At 41.1% G+C, this 20,364-nt stretch overlaps 1 protein-coding gene across 3 annotated transcripts in view; it reads left to right on the top strand.

Moving 5' to 3' along the window:
- Window positions 1-3,891: 3,891 nt before the first annotated feature.
- Window positions 3,892-20,364, top strand: part of Senp2 (SUMO specific peptidase 2) — a 46,240-nt gene continuing 29,767 nt past the window's right edge. Inside the window, exons 1-8 of one of the 3 annotated variants that reach the window (XM_008831330.3) lie at window positions 3,892-4,174; window positions 5,666-5,724; window positions 9,379-9,512; window positions 10,327-10,393; window positions 13,009-13,099; window positions 16,418-16,586; window positions 18,548-18,648; window positions 19,670-19,764. In XM_008831330.3, coding sequence (XP_008829552.1) covers window positions 4,074-4,174; window positions 5,666-5,724; window positions 9,379-9,512; window positions 10,327-10,393; window positions 13,009-13,099; window positions 16,418-16,586; window positions 18,548-18,648; window positions 19,670-19,764 — 817 coding nt within the window. In that variant the 5' untranslated portion in view covers window positions 3,892-4,073. Of the gene's footprint in view, window positions 4,175-4,216; window positions 4,344-5,665; window positions 5,725-9,378; window positions 9,513-10,326; window positions 10,394-13,008; window positions 13,100-16,417; window positions 16,587-18,547; window positions 18,649-19,669; window positions 19,765-20,364 lie in introns of those variants that run through there. The other 2 variants (XM_029562662.1, XM_029562661.1) reach the window with 2 other exon arrangements.

A 20,364-nucleotide genomic window follows, 5' to 3' on the forward strand; every position in this document is an offset into this window, starting at 1 on the left:
AGTCACAGCTGATCCAGAACTCGCTATGTAGACCAAGCTGACCTGGATCTCAGAGAGACTGCCCCCTGCTTCTGCCTTCTGAGTACTGGGATCAAAGGCATGTATCAACATGCCCAGCATGATGTTGTTTCTTTATGTAGTCCAACCTGGCCTAGAATTTGGGACCCTCTTGCCTCAGCTTCCAAGTTTTATGATTATAGGCATGTTCCACCATACCCAGAGTTTAATATTACATTTGTGCAACTGTTACTGAGGCAACAAAAAAAAAATGATAATCTCATGATATTACCCTGAAACTTGATCTTGATGTATCTTACTTTTTGATGACTAGACTCAAAAAAGGCTGCTATTCAAAAGCAACTTGTAGTTTTCTGACATTTAAAGGAAAACTACTCTTTCCCTTTGGAGAATCTGCTTTCAATACTTGGTGGGTTTCTTGGTTTGCTAACAGCAAAGACCAATTTTCATAGTGGAACTGATGGTTCATACATAAGCTCTGCATAACAATGCCAACAGTTGTCTTCTTTGGGGTCTAGGCTCACATTAAGTACACTGGAAGACCAGCCTGAGCAGGGTGGAGGTAGTTTTGGACATTCATTTTCCCTGTACCATCAGATGTTGAGAAGAATGAGAGATGGCTTATTGCACATGGGGGAGGTCCCTTTGGGAGACAATGGGCAAGAGAAAGTCCCAATTCCTTTCTAAAACTCCTACATCAATGCTTCTCAGGTCTGTAATTCTCCTGTCATTACCTTTCAACCCAGAAATATGCCACCCTGAAGAGTATTTCTTTGGTGTATTTCAAGATGGCCATTCTGAGAAACTGCAGACAAGAATAACTCTAAAAACCTGCAAGAAAGTAAAAGAAAGTTACATTACGAAGGAAATCTATATTACTGAAGAAAGCAGTGCATGTAACAGGCTTTTTTTTTGGTATCTTCTTCTCTCCAGAAAAGATCTTTTCATCAGGAGATTGGAAGAATGAGGGGTTTGCTAATTAGAGTGTTTACCTAGCAGCCTTCACGTCCTGGCTTTGATCCCCAGTAAACACACAGGAGACTGACAGACACATTAGGGGTTTGACATATTGCCTGGGAAAATTTATCTGCATGATGGGACTGCAGGTAAAAGTTCCTCAAACCTGATGACTTCAGTTCCATCCCTGGAACACATGGTAGTGGAAAGAGAGAATTGACTCAAAAAAGTTGTCCTCTCACATCTGTGCAAGCATGCCTGTGCACGACACACACAGACACAGACACAGACACACAGACACACACACACACACACACAACTTTAAAAAGGACTCCCCCCTCTCTGCACTTCCCACTTCCATCACCAGCTCCAATTCTTTTAGAAGTCCTTCCTCTTTTCCCCTTGGTTAGTTCTAAACTTCAACTTTGTCTCACCTTGTGTGTGGCTCCTGTGATTTTTGCATATTAACAAGTTCATTATGCTTTTCTTTGTTGGTAGTTTATCACATAGACGAAGATTATCAAGCCTCAGTGGGAAAGAATAAAGTTACAGCATCCCTATACAAGCTTTCCGTAACAAACTGGTGTTAGGTATGTGTCCTGAGTAGGGCAGTTACTTGACAGTAACTGTCCTGAGTGTGACACCCAGAGTGTGTCACTGCTTCTCAGGAGAGCTTAGGACAGGCGCATACAGAACAGAAGAGACTCTCCACACGACTGATTGGTTGCAATATGTATTTATCACACAGTTAAAGGATAACAATACACATCAACACAAACATTCAAGGGGGAACCCGGTCCTCTAGCAATTCAGAGTCCCAAAGTCTCAAGGGAATATCTTCCAGAGGTTAGTGCTTCCAGTGCTCCGTGTGGAGTCACTCAGCGTCCGCCGTGATCACTGCACTCTCCTGGCTGGAGCTGTCAATTCACAGGATCTGATCACGTCTGGTGATGGCAAGCTCTCTCCAATCTTAGAGCAGACCAAGATTCTGTCGGAGTTCTCGATCTGGTCTCAAACAGAATTTCGGCCTGGCCTTGGACAGGACTTCGGTCTCTCGGGCAATGCGTCGGCATGAGGCTCACAGAGTCAGTGTCTCGTGTAGCCAAGCATCGATGAAGCCCTCGAGCTGTCAGTTTTTGTATGTTTTTGGCTGGAGTCCTTCTGACTTAGGTCAGTAACTTTAGCTGTTTCTTGAGATATGGCTTCTCCCATATGATTACTTACCTATCACACACAGGCATTAAAGCTACTTAGTATCGACTCTAAAGTCCACCCATCTGCTCCACACAGTTTCACATAGTTTCTGTGTGAAGTGATAAGTGAGACTGAGAAGCCGAGAAGTTCCTAGTTTCTAGTTTCATTTCAAAGTCACTCTTAATATCCATCTTAATTTATTCCTAATTTCCTAATACATTCAGTACAGTATGTTTTGGGGGAATTGAGGTGCCTAAGTCCACACTTAGGACTAGTTTCTGCTGATCACTTCAGGTCAGAGTACTGGTGGCTTCAGGTGGATGGCTTTCAGCAGAACTCCAGAATGTTACTACTGTTGAGGGGAGGAATCTGCACTGGGAGCACCTGGGTTGAAGTTCAAGCAAGCCCAAAAGTCTGGCCTTAGCTGAAACACAGGCAAGTGCAATCAAGGAAGGGTTTGCAGGATTCTCAGAACTGTTTACAGGAGAGTGGATTTCCAAACATGAAGTGTGTGGGACTTTTTCACAGCGCATAATTAGAAGTGTGACCTCGAGTCACAGAGAGGATAATGAGACTGGCCACCTGCCACCCCAGGGAAGACCATAGGTATCTTTGCTTCCTTGTTTCTCTGAGGTTGTCCTAAGGAGTTGTGCTCTTCTGTCCCCCTCTTCAGTATTTGGTTTTTCTTTCCCTTATCACAGCAGGTAATTATCAGGTGTTCAAATTTGTAACTATTTATGTTCTGGCTTTCCCAGTCGATGGGATGGGTGCTAGTACTTAAATCCTGGTTAGAAACTCCAGTGATCTTAGGCACATTATTTAATTGCTATATGCCTTTGGTTTCTATGACAAGCTATGGTTTCTTTGGTTTCTATGACTTCCTATTGCATTTGGTTGCTAAGAGACATTATGACAACTATGTAAAATTGAAGCCAAGGGATATGCAAAATAAAGGGCTAAGAATGTTAAACACTTGGGTTTTTTTAATTTTTATTTTTTGTGCATGAGTGTATTGCCTGCATGTATGTGAGTGCACCCGTGTCGTGCAATGCAGCGCTGAGGTCAGAAGAGGGCTTCAGAAGAGGGCTTCGGATTCCCCTGGAACTGGAGTTAAGGACGGTTTGTAGCCACCATGTGGGTGCTGGGAATCGAACCCTGTCCTCTGTAAGAGCAGTCAGTGCTCTTAACCGCTGGGCCATCTCTCCAGTCCCAACACTTGTTTTTTTATTCTAATTTTATGTGTACAAATGTTTGTCTGCAAGTATTTAAGCGCACCACGTACATGCAGTGACCGAGGAGGCCAGAAGAGGGCACTGGATCCCCTTGAAATTGGAGGGCCACGATGCAGGTGCTGGGAACTGAACCCACGACTTCTTCAAGAGCAGCCGGTGCTCCTAACTGCTGAGTTATCTCACCAGCCCACATCAAACAATTAATCGGACCCATTTTTGTCATGCGCACGCATCTGCAGAGCCCCCACTGTTTTGCGGCTCATAGCTCCCATAGCCAGGCGATGCTACACGTGGTCTCTGGGCCTCGTCCCATGGCGGACTCCAGACTGGCTCGGCCGAAGAGAAAGCTCCGCCCACACGCCTGCCAATCACGTCCGCACTCGCGCTGGAACGATCCCGCCGGCTTCTCGTTGCTAGGCTTGCAGAGGGCAGGGTTGGCTTGCGCGCGCGCAGACTGAGGCTGCAGCTTTCCGGTTGGGTGGGAGGAGGTGACGTCAGCGGCGGGGACCTCCCGGAGTCCAGCGAACGTTAAAGCTCTGGGACCTCGGATGGCGTCACAAGCCAGCGACTGAGGCCAGGCCGCCGGGGCCGGAGCACCCGAGGTAGCAACGGTGGCGGTAGCCCGCGTTCGCCTGTCGGGGTGTGTGGCCACCGCTGCTGCTGGGGCCTGGAATGTACAGATGGCTGGCTAGGCTCCTCGGCACCATTCTCCGCGTGTGCGAGCGGCCGGCGCCCCGGGCCCGCGCCCAGCTCAAGAGGCGGCGCTCCAGCAGGTGAGAGCGCGGCAGGCCCCTCCCCCGCCGCGGTGACGGGCCTTCGGGGCTCGCGGGACCCCGCAGTCTGGCTTTGTAGTGTTGACGGCTCGGGCTTCCTAGGGAAAGCGGAGCGCTCTCGGCGCTGTGGCTTGCTGCTGACAGCACTGTTCCCAGTGTCCCTGCGACTGTAAGTGCAGTGAGGAGCCGAGACGTTCGGAGTTTGCCCGAAGTCATCGGACTGCCAGAACTGTTCTCTGAGCCCCGAGAAACAGCAGCTGCCTTGTTTTACAGCAGCTGTCACTGTGTGTGTGTGGGGCCAGAGCGGGGAGAATAGTTGTGTTCTTTGGCCCGAGTGTGGGAGGTAGAATAGGTACTCTAACATTCGGTTAAAATTTGAAGGGTTCTACAAATTGATGTTACTCAGCCCTACCTCCTCAACTAAGGATTTATCTGGAAAACAAAATGCTGTATAAATTCAGTACACTTCCTAAGTCTCCCTTCCCCGCCCCTCCTTACTGCCCTCCCTTCCTTCCTTTCTTTCCTAGGCCTGGCTTCATTTATTTTTATTATGCCTCCAATCAAGGGAAGTTCACAAAAGATCAGGTAGAGAGAGCAAAATGACTTATGTGGATTCTGAGACTAGTTTGTGGATGAAATTGATTATTAATTGTATGAATTCCAGATATACAAGGTTTCTACCTTTCAGTGAGATTGAGTTTAGAATCATTTAGGATGTTATAAAGTTCCTAAAGTGATATTTAATATATGAAAGGACAGAGTTTGTTTATTCTATCCGAAGTGTCTTATGCAGGATCTGGTAATGCTTAAACACTTAGTGAAAGTTTATTGAATAGGGTCTATTAATTTCCTTACTCTCATTCTCATTCATTCAACACTCTCCCCCTCCCGTGTGTGTGTGTGTGTCTGTCTGTCTGTCTGTCTGTCTGTCAGTCTCTGTGTCTGTGTGTAGCCCAGGCTAGCCTTGAATTCTAGCTGCCTGTCCAACAGTTTGGTGATCAAATCCCTATACTTCACTACACTTTAGGGACTCAAATCTTCTAAAGGGACTAGAGATGTGGCTTAGTGGTAAAGTGCTTGTCTAGTATGTCTGTCCTGTCTTCAGTCCCCAGCACTGGGGATGGGGAGGATGTGGAGAGAAGAGCAATTAAACACATTTTTTTTTTCCTCTAGCTCACAACTGTCTTTTAAGGCTCCTTATATTGTCACTTCAAGTAAAAGATGGCTTACTTTGGGGTTACTGTTTCAAAATTTACCACATTACAGATTTTTATGTGGTAGGGCATTTGTGGTCTTAAGGTTTAGGAACAGAATTCTCTTTAACAAATTGCATCTCATTTTATGAAAAAAGTGAATTTTGTTTGTTTGGTGCTAGGGCTTGAACCCAGGATCTTTTACCTGCTAAACAACTACACCACACCTCCAGCCCTGAACAGTAAGTTCGTTTGTAGAAATGAACATTATTCACATATTTTTTTTCTTTCTTTACAGCACTCTATTTTCTACTACAGTGGACACTGATGAAATACCAGCTAAAAGACCAAGATTAGGTACTGAATTTTAAAAATTCATTTTTTAGTAGGAAAAATGCATGCATGGAATAAAATTCAAAAAGTAAAAATGCGTGCAATGAAAAGTATGCCTTGGTCTCTTCCTTTCCTGCCTGTTGTCTTTTCTGAAGCTAACTGCTTGTACCTTTCCAGGTATATTGAATGTGTGTTTTAAAAGTCTAAATCCTTCTGTAATAAAGATTCTTTTTTGAGGAGGAGGAGGAGGAAACCAGTTCAAACTGAGTGATCAAATTCATCTGGCTGAGTGAAACAATCTAATTTGTTGTCACAAGTCATTTACTTCCCTGTATCTAATGGGTTAGAAGAGAATAAAACTAGATCAAAGGGAAAAGGGACAGTAGGGTACTGTAACATAGTCATCTTTTCATTAGTGATTGTGAATTGTGAATTCCAGATGTGATAGTTGACTGTGGAACTACCTTGATATTTCATTTAAATTAAATGAATACTTAATTGAGTGTATCTTTATACTAAGCAACTTTTTGTTTAGGAAGTAAAAAAAAAAAAAACTAGGCCTGGCTACAATGATCTTTTAACTATATTTAAGAAAAAAAAAGTAAGTTGTTTAAAAAAAAGATAAATATAAATAAATATTACCTTGTATTTGTATGTAGTAAAACAAACTTGTGCTGGACCTGGTAACACAGGCCTGTAATCTCTGCTACTGGGTAGGTCGAGGCTGGCAAATCACAAGTTCAAGGCCTGAGCAACTTAGTGAGACCCTGTCTCAAAACATAAAAAGAGGGCTGGGGGTATAGCTCTGTGGTAAAGTGCTTGTCTAGCTGGAGGCCAAAGTTCAAACCCTAGTACTGCAAAACAAAAGAGAACTTTGGTGATAGCAGCTGCTTATTTGTGGTATTCCTCTGCTATATGGTCTTCCATCATTTCTATTGAATATGTAGTTTGACTTCCTGAATGATAAACAGAAGGGAATACAAACCAGGAAGGAAGCTGGGTAGCAGAGGGAATGAATACCTTTGTAACTGTCTACACAGTGCTGACCAATAGGTCTTGCTGCAGCGATAGCTGTTGAATACTTGATCTATGAATAGTTTGATGCAAAGAAATGCAAAGAGCTGAATTTTTTGTTTGCTTTTTGAGACATGCTAAGTATCCCAGGCTGTCTTAGAACTCACTGTGTTGTCCAGGCTAGCCTCAGTCTTGTGGCAGTCCTCCTGCCTCAGCCTCCTAAGTGCAGGATTACAGATGTGAGTCACCACACCTGGCTAGAGAACCAAAAATTTAATTTTAAATAATTCAAATGTAATTGCTAGGTAACCATGTCTGGCTGTTGACTTTTGCATTGGACAACAGTTAGTAGCTTTGGAGAGAGGAGAAAAAGGTAAAGACCTCTTAATTGTAGACTGATGATTTTATAGGTGAAAGCCACTGTAAGAGGTGAATTTAGGCTAATCTCAGGAATATAAGTTAGTCTTAATGAGGCAGGATTGTCTTCCTTTAAAAAAAACTCAGGGGAGGCTGGGTGTGGTGGCTCATGCCTTTAATCCCAGCACTGAGGAGGCAGAGGCAGGTGAATCCTTGTGAGTTTGAAACCAGCCTAGTCTACATAGTGAGTTTCAGACCAGCTGGGGCTACATAGTGACACCCTGTCTTAGACTCCCCCCACCCCCTCCCCCCAAAAATAAAAAAAAACCCAAATCCTACACAAACACAAAATAGTTTTTGACAAAATTTTTAGGAAGATAAAATATTACAGTACTTTTAGTAGCTGCTATTTACAATTCATCCTGAAGTGCCTTTGTCCTCAGGTCTGTGGGGTAAACACCGATTCTTAATGTTCTTTTTCCTCTCACTTAGAAAACAAAGCAGAATAGAAACGATCCTTCAACATTGTAGTAGGAATAATGTTAGATTGTCTCGGAGTCTCAAAAAGAAAAGCAACTAATTTGGAAAGTTAATACTTTTCCTTGTTTTTGAGATAGGGTCTTCCTACATAGGGCACACTAGCATTGAACTCAATATGTAGCCCAGCTGGTCTCCATCTTGGGATTCTTCTTATGTCCTTGGGATGCTTTAGCCTCCTGAGTGCTGGAATTATAGGTGTACACTACCTTACTCAGCAAATTTTGGTACTTTTAATGATTTCCAAGTAGTTAAATTACTTCCAAGTTGCATTCTGCTTTACCTAAGAAATACATTTTCTTAGCTGTTTGAATTATTCTCCAGTCTTTCTGAAAAGTATTTCACATTGTGTATATTTTAGAGGTCTATTGCTTTAAAGCCATCATTTCAGGTTATTTTTCTCTGAAGCAGAGATTTTACAATATCTTTAATTAGAGCATAGAAAGGAAATTGTAGGCAACATAGATGTATAGGAAGTAAAAGGTAGTAGTATAAAAACAGGAAGTAGAGAAGCTCTGAAATCCGCCCCTCTTCCTTATTTATTTACTTAGCTGTTGTAATCTTCTGCGCTAGAAAGAAGTGGGTTTGAGATTGTTCAGCAGTTCTCTTCAGTAGAGGGGTAGCTTTGTCTCCTCATAGATTCTTAAGAACTCTGTGTTTTATGCTTCACTTAGCCAAGATTCACCAGGGGCTTTTTAAATGATTGTTTTGAGGCCGTCATATTGTTACCTGCCTGAGAAGAAAGAGCAGACCAGAAAGTAATTATGTCAGTGCTCTCTATAGGCGTCTCCATTCCTAGCAGCGTATATGTTCCTTGCTTGTTTAAGCCCTCATCTGTCTGGTAACCTTCATTTTGTATATTCTGCAAAACTCACTGCTCATAAGCTGCTATTTTGGAGCATTTCTTGGTGAATCAGTTTGTGATTGCTAAGGTAATGTTTTCTAGCAGCTCAGACTTTATTAAAGCAAAAATCACAGTACTCAAATTTTAGTTATTCAACTGGAAAAGTGTGTGTGTGTGTGTGTGTGTGTGTGTGTGTGTACATGCACAAATACATAGTTAATGAGAGAGAGAGAGAGAGAGAGAGAGAGAGAGAGAGGAGAGAGAGAGAGAGAAATATATGTGCGAGTGCTACTGTACCACAGCAGGCATGGGAGGTCAGAGGATAATAACTTTGTGGTGTCAGTTCTCTGCTTCCACCTTTTGTGGGTTCTAAGGATCAAACTCAGGTTGCCAGGCTTGCAGACGCCATCTTACTGGCCCTAAATTTTTATTTTATCTTTTTTGTCTTTTTTGAGACAAGGTCTCCCCTGTAGCCCCAGCTGTCCTGGAACTAAGTAGACCAGGCTGGCCTTGAGCTCACAGAGATCTGCCTGCCTCTGCCTCCCAACTGCTGGGATTAAAGGCGTGCGCCACCACACCCAGCCTCATTTTTAAAGAATATTTTACTTATTTTTATTTTGTGTGTATGAGCATATTGCCTGCATGTATGTGAGTGCGCCCATGTCATTCAATTCCCTGGAACTAGAGTTATGGACATTTTTTAGCCGCCACGGTGCTATGAATCAAACCTGGGTTCTCTGTAAGTGCAGCCAGTGCTCTTAACTGCTAAACCATCTCTCCAGCTCCCCAAAATATTTTTATAGATATCTTTTTATTTCAGTGTTTGAAAATAAGATTAGTAAGAACTAAGATTCTTTCCAAGATGCAATGTAATTTGTTTTTGGAATTTTAGTGCTCTGTGTTTATAGTTTCTTGATACTTTCTAGATTGCTTAATTCATCAAGTGAAAACCAGTCTCTACAATGCTGCAAGCTTATTTGGATTCCCATTCCAGCTGACCACGAAGCCCATGGTGACTTCTGCTTGTAATGGAACACGGAATGTGGCCCCTTCAGGAGAGGTCAGTGGGATGTGGCTCCCCTGGGGATGTTGGCCTTTTTAATTTTTATATTGGGGATGGAACCCAGGGCCTTGTACATCTTAAGCATGCATTCTACCACCAAGTTATAGCCACAGCCCCCAGCTCTAATGATGTTTGTATTTAATCATTAAAATCAAAGTTTAGTTTTAAAAAAAAATCTTTAAAATTAAATTTTGTGGGCTGTAGCTTGAAACTGTTTAAAAAAAGAAAAAAGGAAGAAATATTGTTTTTCTTAAATATGTGCGAAAAAACTTTTTTAAAAAATATTATTTTTATTTTATGTGTATAAGTTATTATGCCTGCATGTATGTAAGTGTCGTGCAGTGCCCTCGGAGGTAAGAAGAGGGTGTTGGATCCTCTGGAACTGGAGTTACAGACAGTTGTTAGCTGCAGTCGGGTGCTGGATATTGAACCCGGGTCCTCTGCAAGAACAACCAGTGCTCTTAACCACTGAGCCATCTCTCCAGCCTCAAGAAAAACCTTTATTTACCATTTTAAACATTTTGTCAGTTTTGACAAAATATTTCTCTTGATGATATCATTATTTCTGTCAGCTAGCTCAAAAAGAGTAAAGCGCCGGGCGTGGTGGCACACGCTTTTAATTCTAGCACTCAGGAGAGAGAGAATAACTGGATCTCTGTGAGTTTGAGGCCAGCCTGGTCTACATACTGAATTCTAGGCCAGTATATATTTATATATATATATAGAGAGAGAGAGAGAGAGAGAGAGAGAAGCTTTTCATACTAGAAGTCTATTTAAATTGAGAAATTGAGGCGATTCTGCTTTATTTTAGGTATTTTCGAGCTCTTCATCTTGTGAACTGACAGATTCTGGATCCTGTAACAACATGCTTAAACTGGGTGAGGTGGTCAAAAATATTTTTGCTTCCCTGTACTTCTTTCTGCCCATTTCCTCAAAATTTTAAGACTTATGAAAGGGAGCCACCAGTCTGGATTAGAGTGAGAATAAAGGTAGTCTCTGCCAGCCTTAAAACCAAATACAGGTTGAAGAAAGGTCTTTGTCTTAAGTTCTTGAGCCTAGAAATATTTTAGGGTTCAGAATTTTTCAGATTTTAGAATATTTGCGTTGACTCCAGTGTTAAGCATTCTGATCTAAAACTGAAAACTGCAGTGTCGACACTCAGGTTTTTATATGAGGGCTGTTTTGCCTAGCGCTTTCCTTTAGAACTGTTGTCTCTGAGTTGACTACTGTGTTTTCTTCTTGTATTTTCAGTGTTCTTAATGTGACTTAGATCAAGTGATTAAAAAAACAAAAGCTGGCTAGAGAAATAACTGAGCAATTAAGAACTTGTACTGATTTTATAGAGGACCTGAGTTTGGCTCCCAGCACCCACATTGAGCAACTCACAAGTTCCTGAAACTCCAGTTCCAGGGATCCAGTGCCCATTTCTGCACTCCACAGCCACCTACATTTATGTGCACATACCCACACATATAATTTAAAAATAATAAAAATAAATCTTTAACTGGGTGTGGTAGTACACACCTTTAATCCCCAGCAGTTAGAGGCAGAAGCAGGTGGATCTTTGTGAGTTTCAGGCCAGCCAGAGTTACACAGTGAGATCCTGTCTCCAAAAAAATGTTGAAAAGAACATGTCTAGGAGTTTACTATGTACCGAGCACATTGTTCTATTTGATCAGGAATAACAAGAACTAATAAGACCTTGTCCTCAATCTTAAGGAGTCCATCTGTTTGATGAGCAACCTTAGGTTCCTGATTCTTGCAGGTGTATGGAGTAGGGCTTTCCATACCATTAGATCTTGAAGAGGAATGACAGTTATTGTTTATACTATACAAACTGGGATGGTGGGGAAGTTAGAAGAAGCTGGAGTCGGAGAAATGATTTAATATCTGCCATTCAAGTAGACTTGTAGAGTTTGGGAGGAGGAGGAAGTTAGTGAAAATGAATGTTAGAGAAGTTGAGGTTCAGAAATCAAAAGTAGAAGTTAGCGGCTGGAGAGATGGATGGCTCAGCTGTTAAGAGCACTGGCTCCTCTTGTAGAGGACCCAGGTTTGGTTCCCAGCACCCACATGGTGACTAACAACTGTTTGTAACTCCATTTCCAGGGGATCTTATGCCCTCTTATGGTCTTTGCAGACATTGCATAAATGGTTGCACTCACATACATGCAGGCAACACACTCATACACATAAAATAAAAATAAATTCCAGAAAAAGTAGAAGCAGCTAAGGAAATGCTGCCGTAGAGCTGTGCTCCTCACACCTTAGAGCTGTGCTCCTCACACCTTAGAGCTGTGCTCCTCACACCTTCGAGATGTGCTCCTCACACCTTCGAGCTGTGCTCCTCACACCTTAGAGCTGTGCTCCTCACACCTTCGAGCTGTGCTCCTCACACCTTCGAGCTGTGCTCCTCACACCTTAGAGCTGTGCTCCTCACACCTTCGAGCTGTGCTTCTCACACTTTTTAATTAAAGTTGTGGCAAGAAGAGCAGCAATAAGTAAACACATACCTGTGTATTAGTTCTAGATAAGTTGACAGTGAAAACCAGTTGACCCCTTGACAACTTGACACCCAAAGTCATCACTTTAAACCTTAAGAGTCTGTGTTTGAAAATCTAATTCCAAAGGACTTGGAGCAAAGGTGATACTTCTTTGAAGTCTTATTTTTAAAAGCTTATGTAAATTGAGTATCATTTATACATATTATTTGACCATCAGTTAATTATTGTTGTGATTTTTTTTTTTTTAATGTATGTATATGAGTGTATTGCCTGCATGTAGGTAAGTGTGCCCGTGACATGCAATGCCCACAAAGGACAGAAGAGGCCATCGGATCCCCTGGAGCTGGAGTTACAAACAATTGTTAGCTGCCATGTGGGGCTGGGATTCGAACCCAGATCTTCTGCAAGAACAAGCAATGTTCTTAACTGCTGAGCCATCGCTCCAGCCTGTTACGATTTTTTTATAGAACATTTTATAAATTGAATTCTGTTACGATTTTTGTGGTACTGAGAATTGGACCCAGGGTCCCATACGTGTTTAGGCAGTGCCTACTACAGAGCTGCACCCCAGCCCTCCTATTGCTTTCCTTTAGTTTTTCATAACACTCACGCTGGATTACTATGCCGTTAATGCAATGCTTAATTAAATATTTTATTATTTTCATTTTATGTGTATGAGTGTATTGCCTGCATGTATGTGACTGTACCATGTCATGCAATGGCTGCAGAAGTCAAAAGAGGGTGTCAGATCCTCTGGAGCTAGAGTTAGAATGGTTGTTAGTCACCGTGTGGTTGCTGGGAACGAAATCAAGGTCCTCTGCAAGAACAGCAAGTGCTCTTAACCTCTGAGCCCTCTGTCTAGCCCTGTTAATACAATTTTTAAAAATAAGACATTTAGTTCTACATCGTAAACTGCTAACACACTTTCTATCTGAATGCAGGCTGTTCACAAAAGTGTTCTCCCCTCCCCCATTACAAATACATTCTTAAAGGTAATAAATCTCCTAATGGACTAAGTGACTATCCGAAGATCAGAGTGACAGTAACCCGAGATCAGCCACGCAGAGTCCTGCCTTCCTTTGGGTAAGTATTACAGTCTGCTTTTCTGTAAATGGAATCTTGGCACTTACTAGGTGTTCACAGTTGCTAGGCATGCTCACTTTTTGTTCTTTTACGTTAAGTAGGCACTCTAAGGTTAATAACTCTCATGGCTAGTTAGGCTTGAACTTGGGTGTTTCTTTTCCTACTATATTACATGACCATATTATCATTTGGTTTTGAAAAGCATTTTAAAAAGAATTGATACTTGTCAGGCATGGTGGTGCATGCCTTTAATTCCAGCACTCAGGAGGCAGAGGCAGATGGATCTCTGTGAGTTCAAAGCCAACCTGGTCTACATAGTGAGTTCCAGGCCAGCTGGGGCTACAGAGAGACCCTGGTTCAAAAGATCAAAAAAAAAAAAAAAATTGATAATCACTTTATTTCAGACTTATATATGATATACATACAGAAAAGTACAGAAATCATAGGGATAGCTTGATAAAACTTTTATACACTAAATATGTCAGGTCTTCGAAGTGTTCTTACTATTAATCGTTTTCTTTCCTCTTTAAAAATACTTTTTGCATTTAGAGAGAGAGAGAGAGAGAGAGAGAGAGAGAGAGTGTGTGTGTGTGTGTGTGTGTGTGTTAATAATAAACAACTTGTGGCAGGTTTTCTCTTTATACCATGTGAGGCTCCAGGGATTAAACTTAGACTGTAAGGCTTAGTGACAAGCACCATTACCTACTGAGCCATCTCTCTAGCTGTCCCTCTTTATGTATTGTCACTTTCCAGAATTCCTGTTGTTTGAATACTAAATTTTCTAGGTTGATCTAATTTTATTCTATAGTCACTTATCTTTGTCCTTTTAAAACCATGTTTTACTGATCTTTGTTTGAGTTTTGTTTTAGACAGTGTCTCATCATGTAGCCCAGGTTTCCCTAAAACTTACTATGTAACCCAGGCTGTCTTGAACTCACTATGTAGTCCCAGTTGGCTTTGAACTCTCAATTCTCCTGTTTTGGCCTCCTGGTTGTTGATTTTGTTTGTTTTTAAAGTTGTTATAGTTTTTAAATTTTAAGAGCCCTCTCTGCATGAATTTATTTTCCTCTAGGTATCTTGTTTTGATTGTAAAAGTACAGTGCTTTTTCCTTATCTCAGAGCTGTTTATTATTTTAAAATTTCTTTGACTCTGCTTTTTCTTTTTCTTTTTTTTTTTTTTTTTTTTTTTTTTTTTTTGGGTCTCCCTGTAGCTCCAACTGGCCTGGAACTCACTATGTAGACCAGGCTGGCCTTGAACTTACAGAGATCCTCTGCCTGCCTCTGCCTCCTGAGTGCTGGAACTAAAGGCATGCGCCACCACGCCCAGCCTTGACTCTGCTTTTTCTTAACCGCTAAGCTACCTCTCCAGCGACACTGCTTTTTTAATTTTCCAGCACTTCCTTTGAACTTGCCCACTGTCTTAGTTTACTTTGGTCTTATCTTTCAAGTTAGATTCCTTTATTCAAAAATCTGGGGTTGAGGTGATAGCTTTGTTGGTAAAGTGCTTGCTGCACAAGTGTGAGGATCTGAGTTCATGTCCTCATCCATAAAAAGCTGAACACAGCTGCACACATCTGTAACTCCAACACTGGGGGCAGGAGAGATAGATGAATCCCTGGAGCCCATTAGCCAATCAGTTTTAGCTGAATTGGAAAGCTCCCCAATTCAGTTAGAAACCCTGTCTCAAAAGAGAAGATGGAGAGTGACTGAGAATACACAGTCTGCTGTTACTGGAAAAAGTATTCTATAAAGTCAGTCAGGTTCAGTCGGCTGATATGTTTTATGGTCTGCTTTTGTCTCCTTTTTAATTGAGCAAACCGTGAATGGTGAAGCATTCTGCAATTTTGTGTGTATATTTCTCCTCCACACATCAGGTTTTGCTCTGTGTGTTTTCTTTCACATGTTCTGAAGCTCTGTTAGGCAGATAACCTTGACCCAGTTTTGCCAGCTGTTATTTTGCTACATTTACTTTGTCTATCTCTGTCACATGTATTTTTTTTCTGAACCATTTGAGACTTATTACTTTGACTCCTTTCCTTTTTTCTTAAATACTTAGTTTATTTCTTAAGAATGAGGACATTGATTTTCATAATTATAGGTTATATGATTAGAAAATTTAACATGAAATATATAGGCCTTATTTAAGTTTCTCCATTATAACTTTTCCCTGCTGGACCAGGATCACACATTCTGCTTATCTTTTTGTTCTTTGTTTTTTTTTTCAATCTACTTTAATACTGAACACCTCCTTAGCCTCTCTCTCTCTCTCTCTCTCTCTCTCTCTCTCTCTTTCGAGATAGGTTCTTACATTGTATCATACCTGGCTGGCCTGGAACTCATCCTATAGAGTGGGCTGGCCTTGGACTCACAGTCTGCCTGCCTCTGCCTCCTGGGTGCTGGGACCAATGGCACACCCCACCACTCCCAGCCCTTTCTTTGTCTTTAATGACAATAAAGTATGAATTTGTTTCAAATAGTGCACTATTGTAAAATTACTATGTAAGCATTGTTGTATCCATTTCAAAGCATATTTCAAGATATCAATTTGTGCTATTATTGGTAATAGCAAGTGTACAGGTTTTGTCACCAGCAACAGTGACTTTGTTTAGTTTCTTTAGTGTTTGTTAACACACCCCCTGCTTTCCCTTTCCTTTTTCTTCTTTTCAAGTTTTAGTGATTGACCAAGGGCCTCACACGTGCTAGGAAAACACTCTACCATGGATCTATACCGCTAGCCATATACCCCACACCTTTTTAAAAATTGAGATGGCATCTTGCTATTTTGCCCAACTAGTTTTTCACTCCTTGGTCTAAGCAATTTTTGTGCCTCAGCCTCTTTTTTTTCCCCTTTTAGTTTTTTTAGAGAGGGTCTCCCAGTAGCCCCAACTGACCTGGAATTCACTATGGACCAGGCTGGCCTTTATATCACAGTGATCCACTGCCTCTGCCTGTGTTGGGATTAAAGGCATGCGTCACAATGCCCAGCTCATGCCTCAACCTCTCAAGTATCTAGGCCCATAGAATTGACTAGCATTTGGGAATCGCAATAGGGGAGCTAAATCTGGGGTTTGCGGTTGGAAAACTAACCTTCAGGAGGAAAGCTTTCCTGTGGTATTCCTACTGACTAGAAGCAGACATTCCCTGGTGGAATGCTGGGATGTCTTGTGTTGTAGGGATTGATCTAACTTTTGCAAATCGTAGTTGCTTAATAATGGTTGTTTGGAAACTAACAAGCCAACCTACAACAGCATAGTCATAGAAGTGTGAGTCCCAATTTAGTGATACATTCCTTTCTTTTTCTTTTTTATTCTCTCTCAGTTTTACGTTGAAATCAGAAGGTTATAATAGAAGACCAAGTGGTCGTCGCCATAGCAAATGCAATCCAGAAAGTTCCTTAACATGGAAACCTCACGAGCAGGGTGTGACAGAGATGATTTCTGAAGAGGGTGGCAGGGGCGTGAGGCGTCCCCATTGCACTGTGGAGGAGGTAAGCCCTTTTAGCCTGACTGCTGAAAAATGTTTTTAGTGACTTTTTTTTATTAAGAAACAATTTGTGTTCTATGGTATAAACTTCAAAAGGTACTAAGCGGTGCAGTGAGTATAAGTGTCCTAGTATCCCTTCCATACCTGGCCTCTACCATCCACTTTGACTCTTAGAGACTGTGTATATTTCCATCTAGAGCTATTCTGTACATGATTTAGTCAATTTTCAGATGTTGTTTTCACTGTATTTTATTTTTATATTTTATTATTTTTATTTTATGTGTGTACATGTATGTAAATGCACCCATGTCATGCAGCGTATGCAGAGGTCAGAAGAGGGGGTTGAATGCCCTGGCACTGAAGTTCCAGATGGTTGTCGGCTGCCATGTGGGTGCTGGGAACTAAACCCGAGTCCTCATCAGGAGCAGCCAGTGTTCGTATCCCCTGAGCCATCTCTTTAGCCCCCTTTTTCACTTTGAGAAAGAGAGAACAATCCTAAAAAGAAGAGGTGTTGTAGATGCTTTCTTTTTGGGTGCCGGAATTCAAACTTTTCTTACAAGCTCTAATAACTGTGACTGAGTAAGGGTAGTAAATGATGTCCATCTCTGCTTTTCCCTTTCCCCTTTCAGAGTTCTTAATGTGATGAAGAGACGATCTTTTCTTCATTTCTCTCTGGAGGTCTTCATTTATTCCAGGAAAAATGAGGATTATTTTTCTTTATCTGTTATTCCCCAGTACCATCAGCTATTTCTGTTTGATAGATGATTTTGTAGGCTATTTGTTTTTTTCATCAAAGAAATAGTCAAGTTCCAGATACTTCACTAGTTTTCAGCAATTCAAGATGTGCATCCTAAATATATGTAGGCCCTGCTTTTAGGAGTTTTTACATAAATAATCATAATTCAACAAACAGGCAGGGGAAAAAGGGGCCACAGCCCCTTGAGGGAATTTTAAGAGGAGGTATAAAGGCTTCCATGTTTTGGGTAGGAAGTCTGAGATGGAACTGAGAAAATACAGAGGGTATCTTAGAAATATGAGAAGCTAATCTTAGCAAGGATGGATTTATCAATTAAGTATAATAGTAATGTTCAGGGAAGAGCCTGAGTTCCAGATTTCAGTCTTGGATAAATACATGTCACTGACCAAGATACCCTATGTGTTTAGGGGGAAGATGATGACTTCAGTTTTGGACATTGTTTAAGTGCCTGTGAAACATGCAAGAAGACCCCTCCTGTAGACTCTTGGATATAGGTGATGGGAATTTTGAGAAGAAGGCAGGGTTAGATACACATTTCCAAATTTTCTGTGAATTGGTTTTATTTAAATTAAGGGACCTGCTAAGATTATTCAGGGGAAGAATGTAGTGTAAGAAGGGATGGGCAGAACCATCAACATGTATGGCAGGCAGAAGAAGAAATAATCGGCAGTGGAGACTAAGAAGAAAAGAAGAATCAGAAGTTTATTATCCAGGAAGGCAAGGCGAGGCCTGCTGGGTGAGATGCTCAAGGGTGATCACATGACATAAAGGCTGAAAAATGCATAATAATTTGGCTGCAGAGGCCATTGGTGATGTGTGTGACCAGTTCAATCTGGAAGCCACAAATTCCAATTATTAAATGAATGATTTCTGCTAATGCTTTGTAGTGAACTCAATTTTGTTCAATCTAGTTCAGTTGCAAACTCAGATGCAGCCAAGATTATATAACGAGTGAAGTAGGGGATGGCCAGCCCAAAGGAGAGCTCTAACATAGCTCCAGGTTGTCGATGCCGTTTTCAAAAGAGGTCAAACTTTTGAATTAGGAAAAAATTTATAAAGTTGATATTTAATTAAAAGAAACTTTTAAAACATTGTGCTAGCAAGTAAAATGGATCTGTGGGCTGCATTTCACCTGGCAGTCTCTGATTGTGACTTGATTTTTAGGTTATGTATGTGTGTCTTACCAGCCATGCTTTTTTATTATTCAGGGTGTCCAGAAAGAAGAGAGAGAGAAGTACCGAAAGTTACTGGAGCGACTTAAAGAAGGTGGTCATGGAAACTCTCTTCTTCCAGTAGCTTCACATCATAGGTAAAAGTGAACTGATAAGACAATGCTTTGTAAGGTACCATTGTTTTTAGAGAGGGGTGGTGGAAAGAGAACTAGCTCCATAGTTTGCCTGGACATTGTATAGAGTAGTGGCTTACAAAATAGAATTATCTGTTAGCTTTAGAGTCCTTTGCCCAAGTGAATTCTTTTTTGTTGTTGTTTTTGGTTTTGTTTCTAGACAGGATCTTACTATGTAGCAGAGGCTGGCCTTGAACTTACAACTCTCCTGCTTCAGTTTAGAATTTGATATATGCAGCTCAAGTGAATTCTTACTTAAAATTCTCATGTAGAAAAGTGAATCACTGGTTAAAGTAGGGCTCTCAGGGAACAGAGAGTTTTCTCGACCTACTCAGCACACACAGTTCCCACAGTGTTTGTCTCACTTTCTGCCTCTATCCTGTCTCCTTCTGTCTATCTTTCCATTTCTTCCCACTTCCCTTCCTTTCGCTTTTATCCCCTCACATTCTCTCTGCATTTCATTTTTCTTTCATTCTTCCCCATCTCACCACACACACACACGCACAGAGTCCTTGAGGCATCTAGTGATTACATTTTAGTACTGTATACTTCAGAGACAAGATTAAAGTCACCTGGGTCATAAGAATTTTCCTTATGAAATTGCTAGTTAATGAAATACTCCAGCAATTTGAAGAAATAGATGAGAGCAGCAGAAGGAAGTGGCACCTTGCCTTTGTCTCTGAAAAGCAGACAAAAATGTATAAGCTCAGGATTTGGGTTCACTTGATAATTCTAACAAGTAAAACGCAAATACACAGAGATCCTGGAAGTCTCGTAAGTAAAGTGAAGGCGAGTCACATGATTGTCTAGCTTATTTCAAGGAGAACAGATTATTTGAGAATTTAATCTTTGGTAATTAAATATTTTCAGGGTTTTTTTTCAGTGCTCCTAGTGTCATGAGTCAGAATGTTATGCTGTCTTCATTTTTGACCAGCCACTTTCCTTTTGCATCTGATCTGATCTTCCTCACTTTTGTATTTCTAAGTTCTCCAAGAAGTCAGATGGACACATTAAAGACCAGAGGCTGGGTGGGAGAGCAGAGCCATGGAGTCAGGACTACTCATTGTGTTCCGAAACAGTGTGAGTTCCCAGATTTAGCTTTACCCTAATGTATTAACTTTAAGTTCATGTGAGAGTATACTCAAGATGTTGGAAGTTGACATGCCAGGCCTTAAAATATTGTCAAGCTTCAAAACATTGACTAGTACTTACCTAATACTTGGTTTTTATTAAAGAAAAAAGAAAGTGGCTTTAAGATTAAGGTCATAAAATGCTTCTTAATTTTTATTCCTAGGCTCCTACATATAGCATATTTTGTGAGCCTAAAACTAATTTACTTCATATTAACTTCCTTACATTTCTCAAATTGCTATTCACTGAATAACTTTAAATATTTTGCTTATTTTATTTTATTTTTTGTGTATGAGTATATTGCCTGCATGTATGTAAGTCCATCCATCTTGTGCAATGCCTACAGAGGTCAGAAGAGGGAGTCAGATTCCCCTGGAACTGAAGTTACACATAGTTGTTAGCCACCATGTGGGTGCTGGGAATCAAACCCAGGTTCTCTGCAAGAGTAGCCACTCTTAACTGCTAAGCCATCTCTCCAGCTACCCCCCCCCTTTAAAAAAAATATTTATTTTATTTTATTTATTTATTTATTTAATTTTTTTTTTAATT

Source organism: Nannospalax galili, unplaced genomic scaffold, assembly GCF_000622305.1.
Source record: "Nannospalax galili isolate Female #2095 unplaced genomic scaffold, S.galili_v1.0 scaffold315, whole genome shotgun sequence".
NCBI classification, from domain to species: domain Eukaryota; kingdom Metazoa; phylum Chordata; class Mammalia; order Rodentia; family Spalacidae; genus Nannospalax; species Nannospalax galili.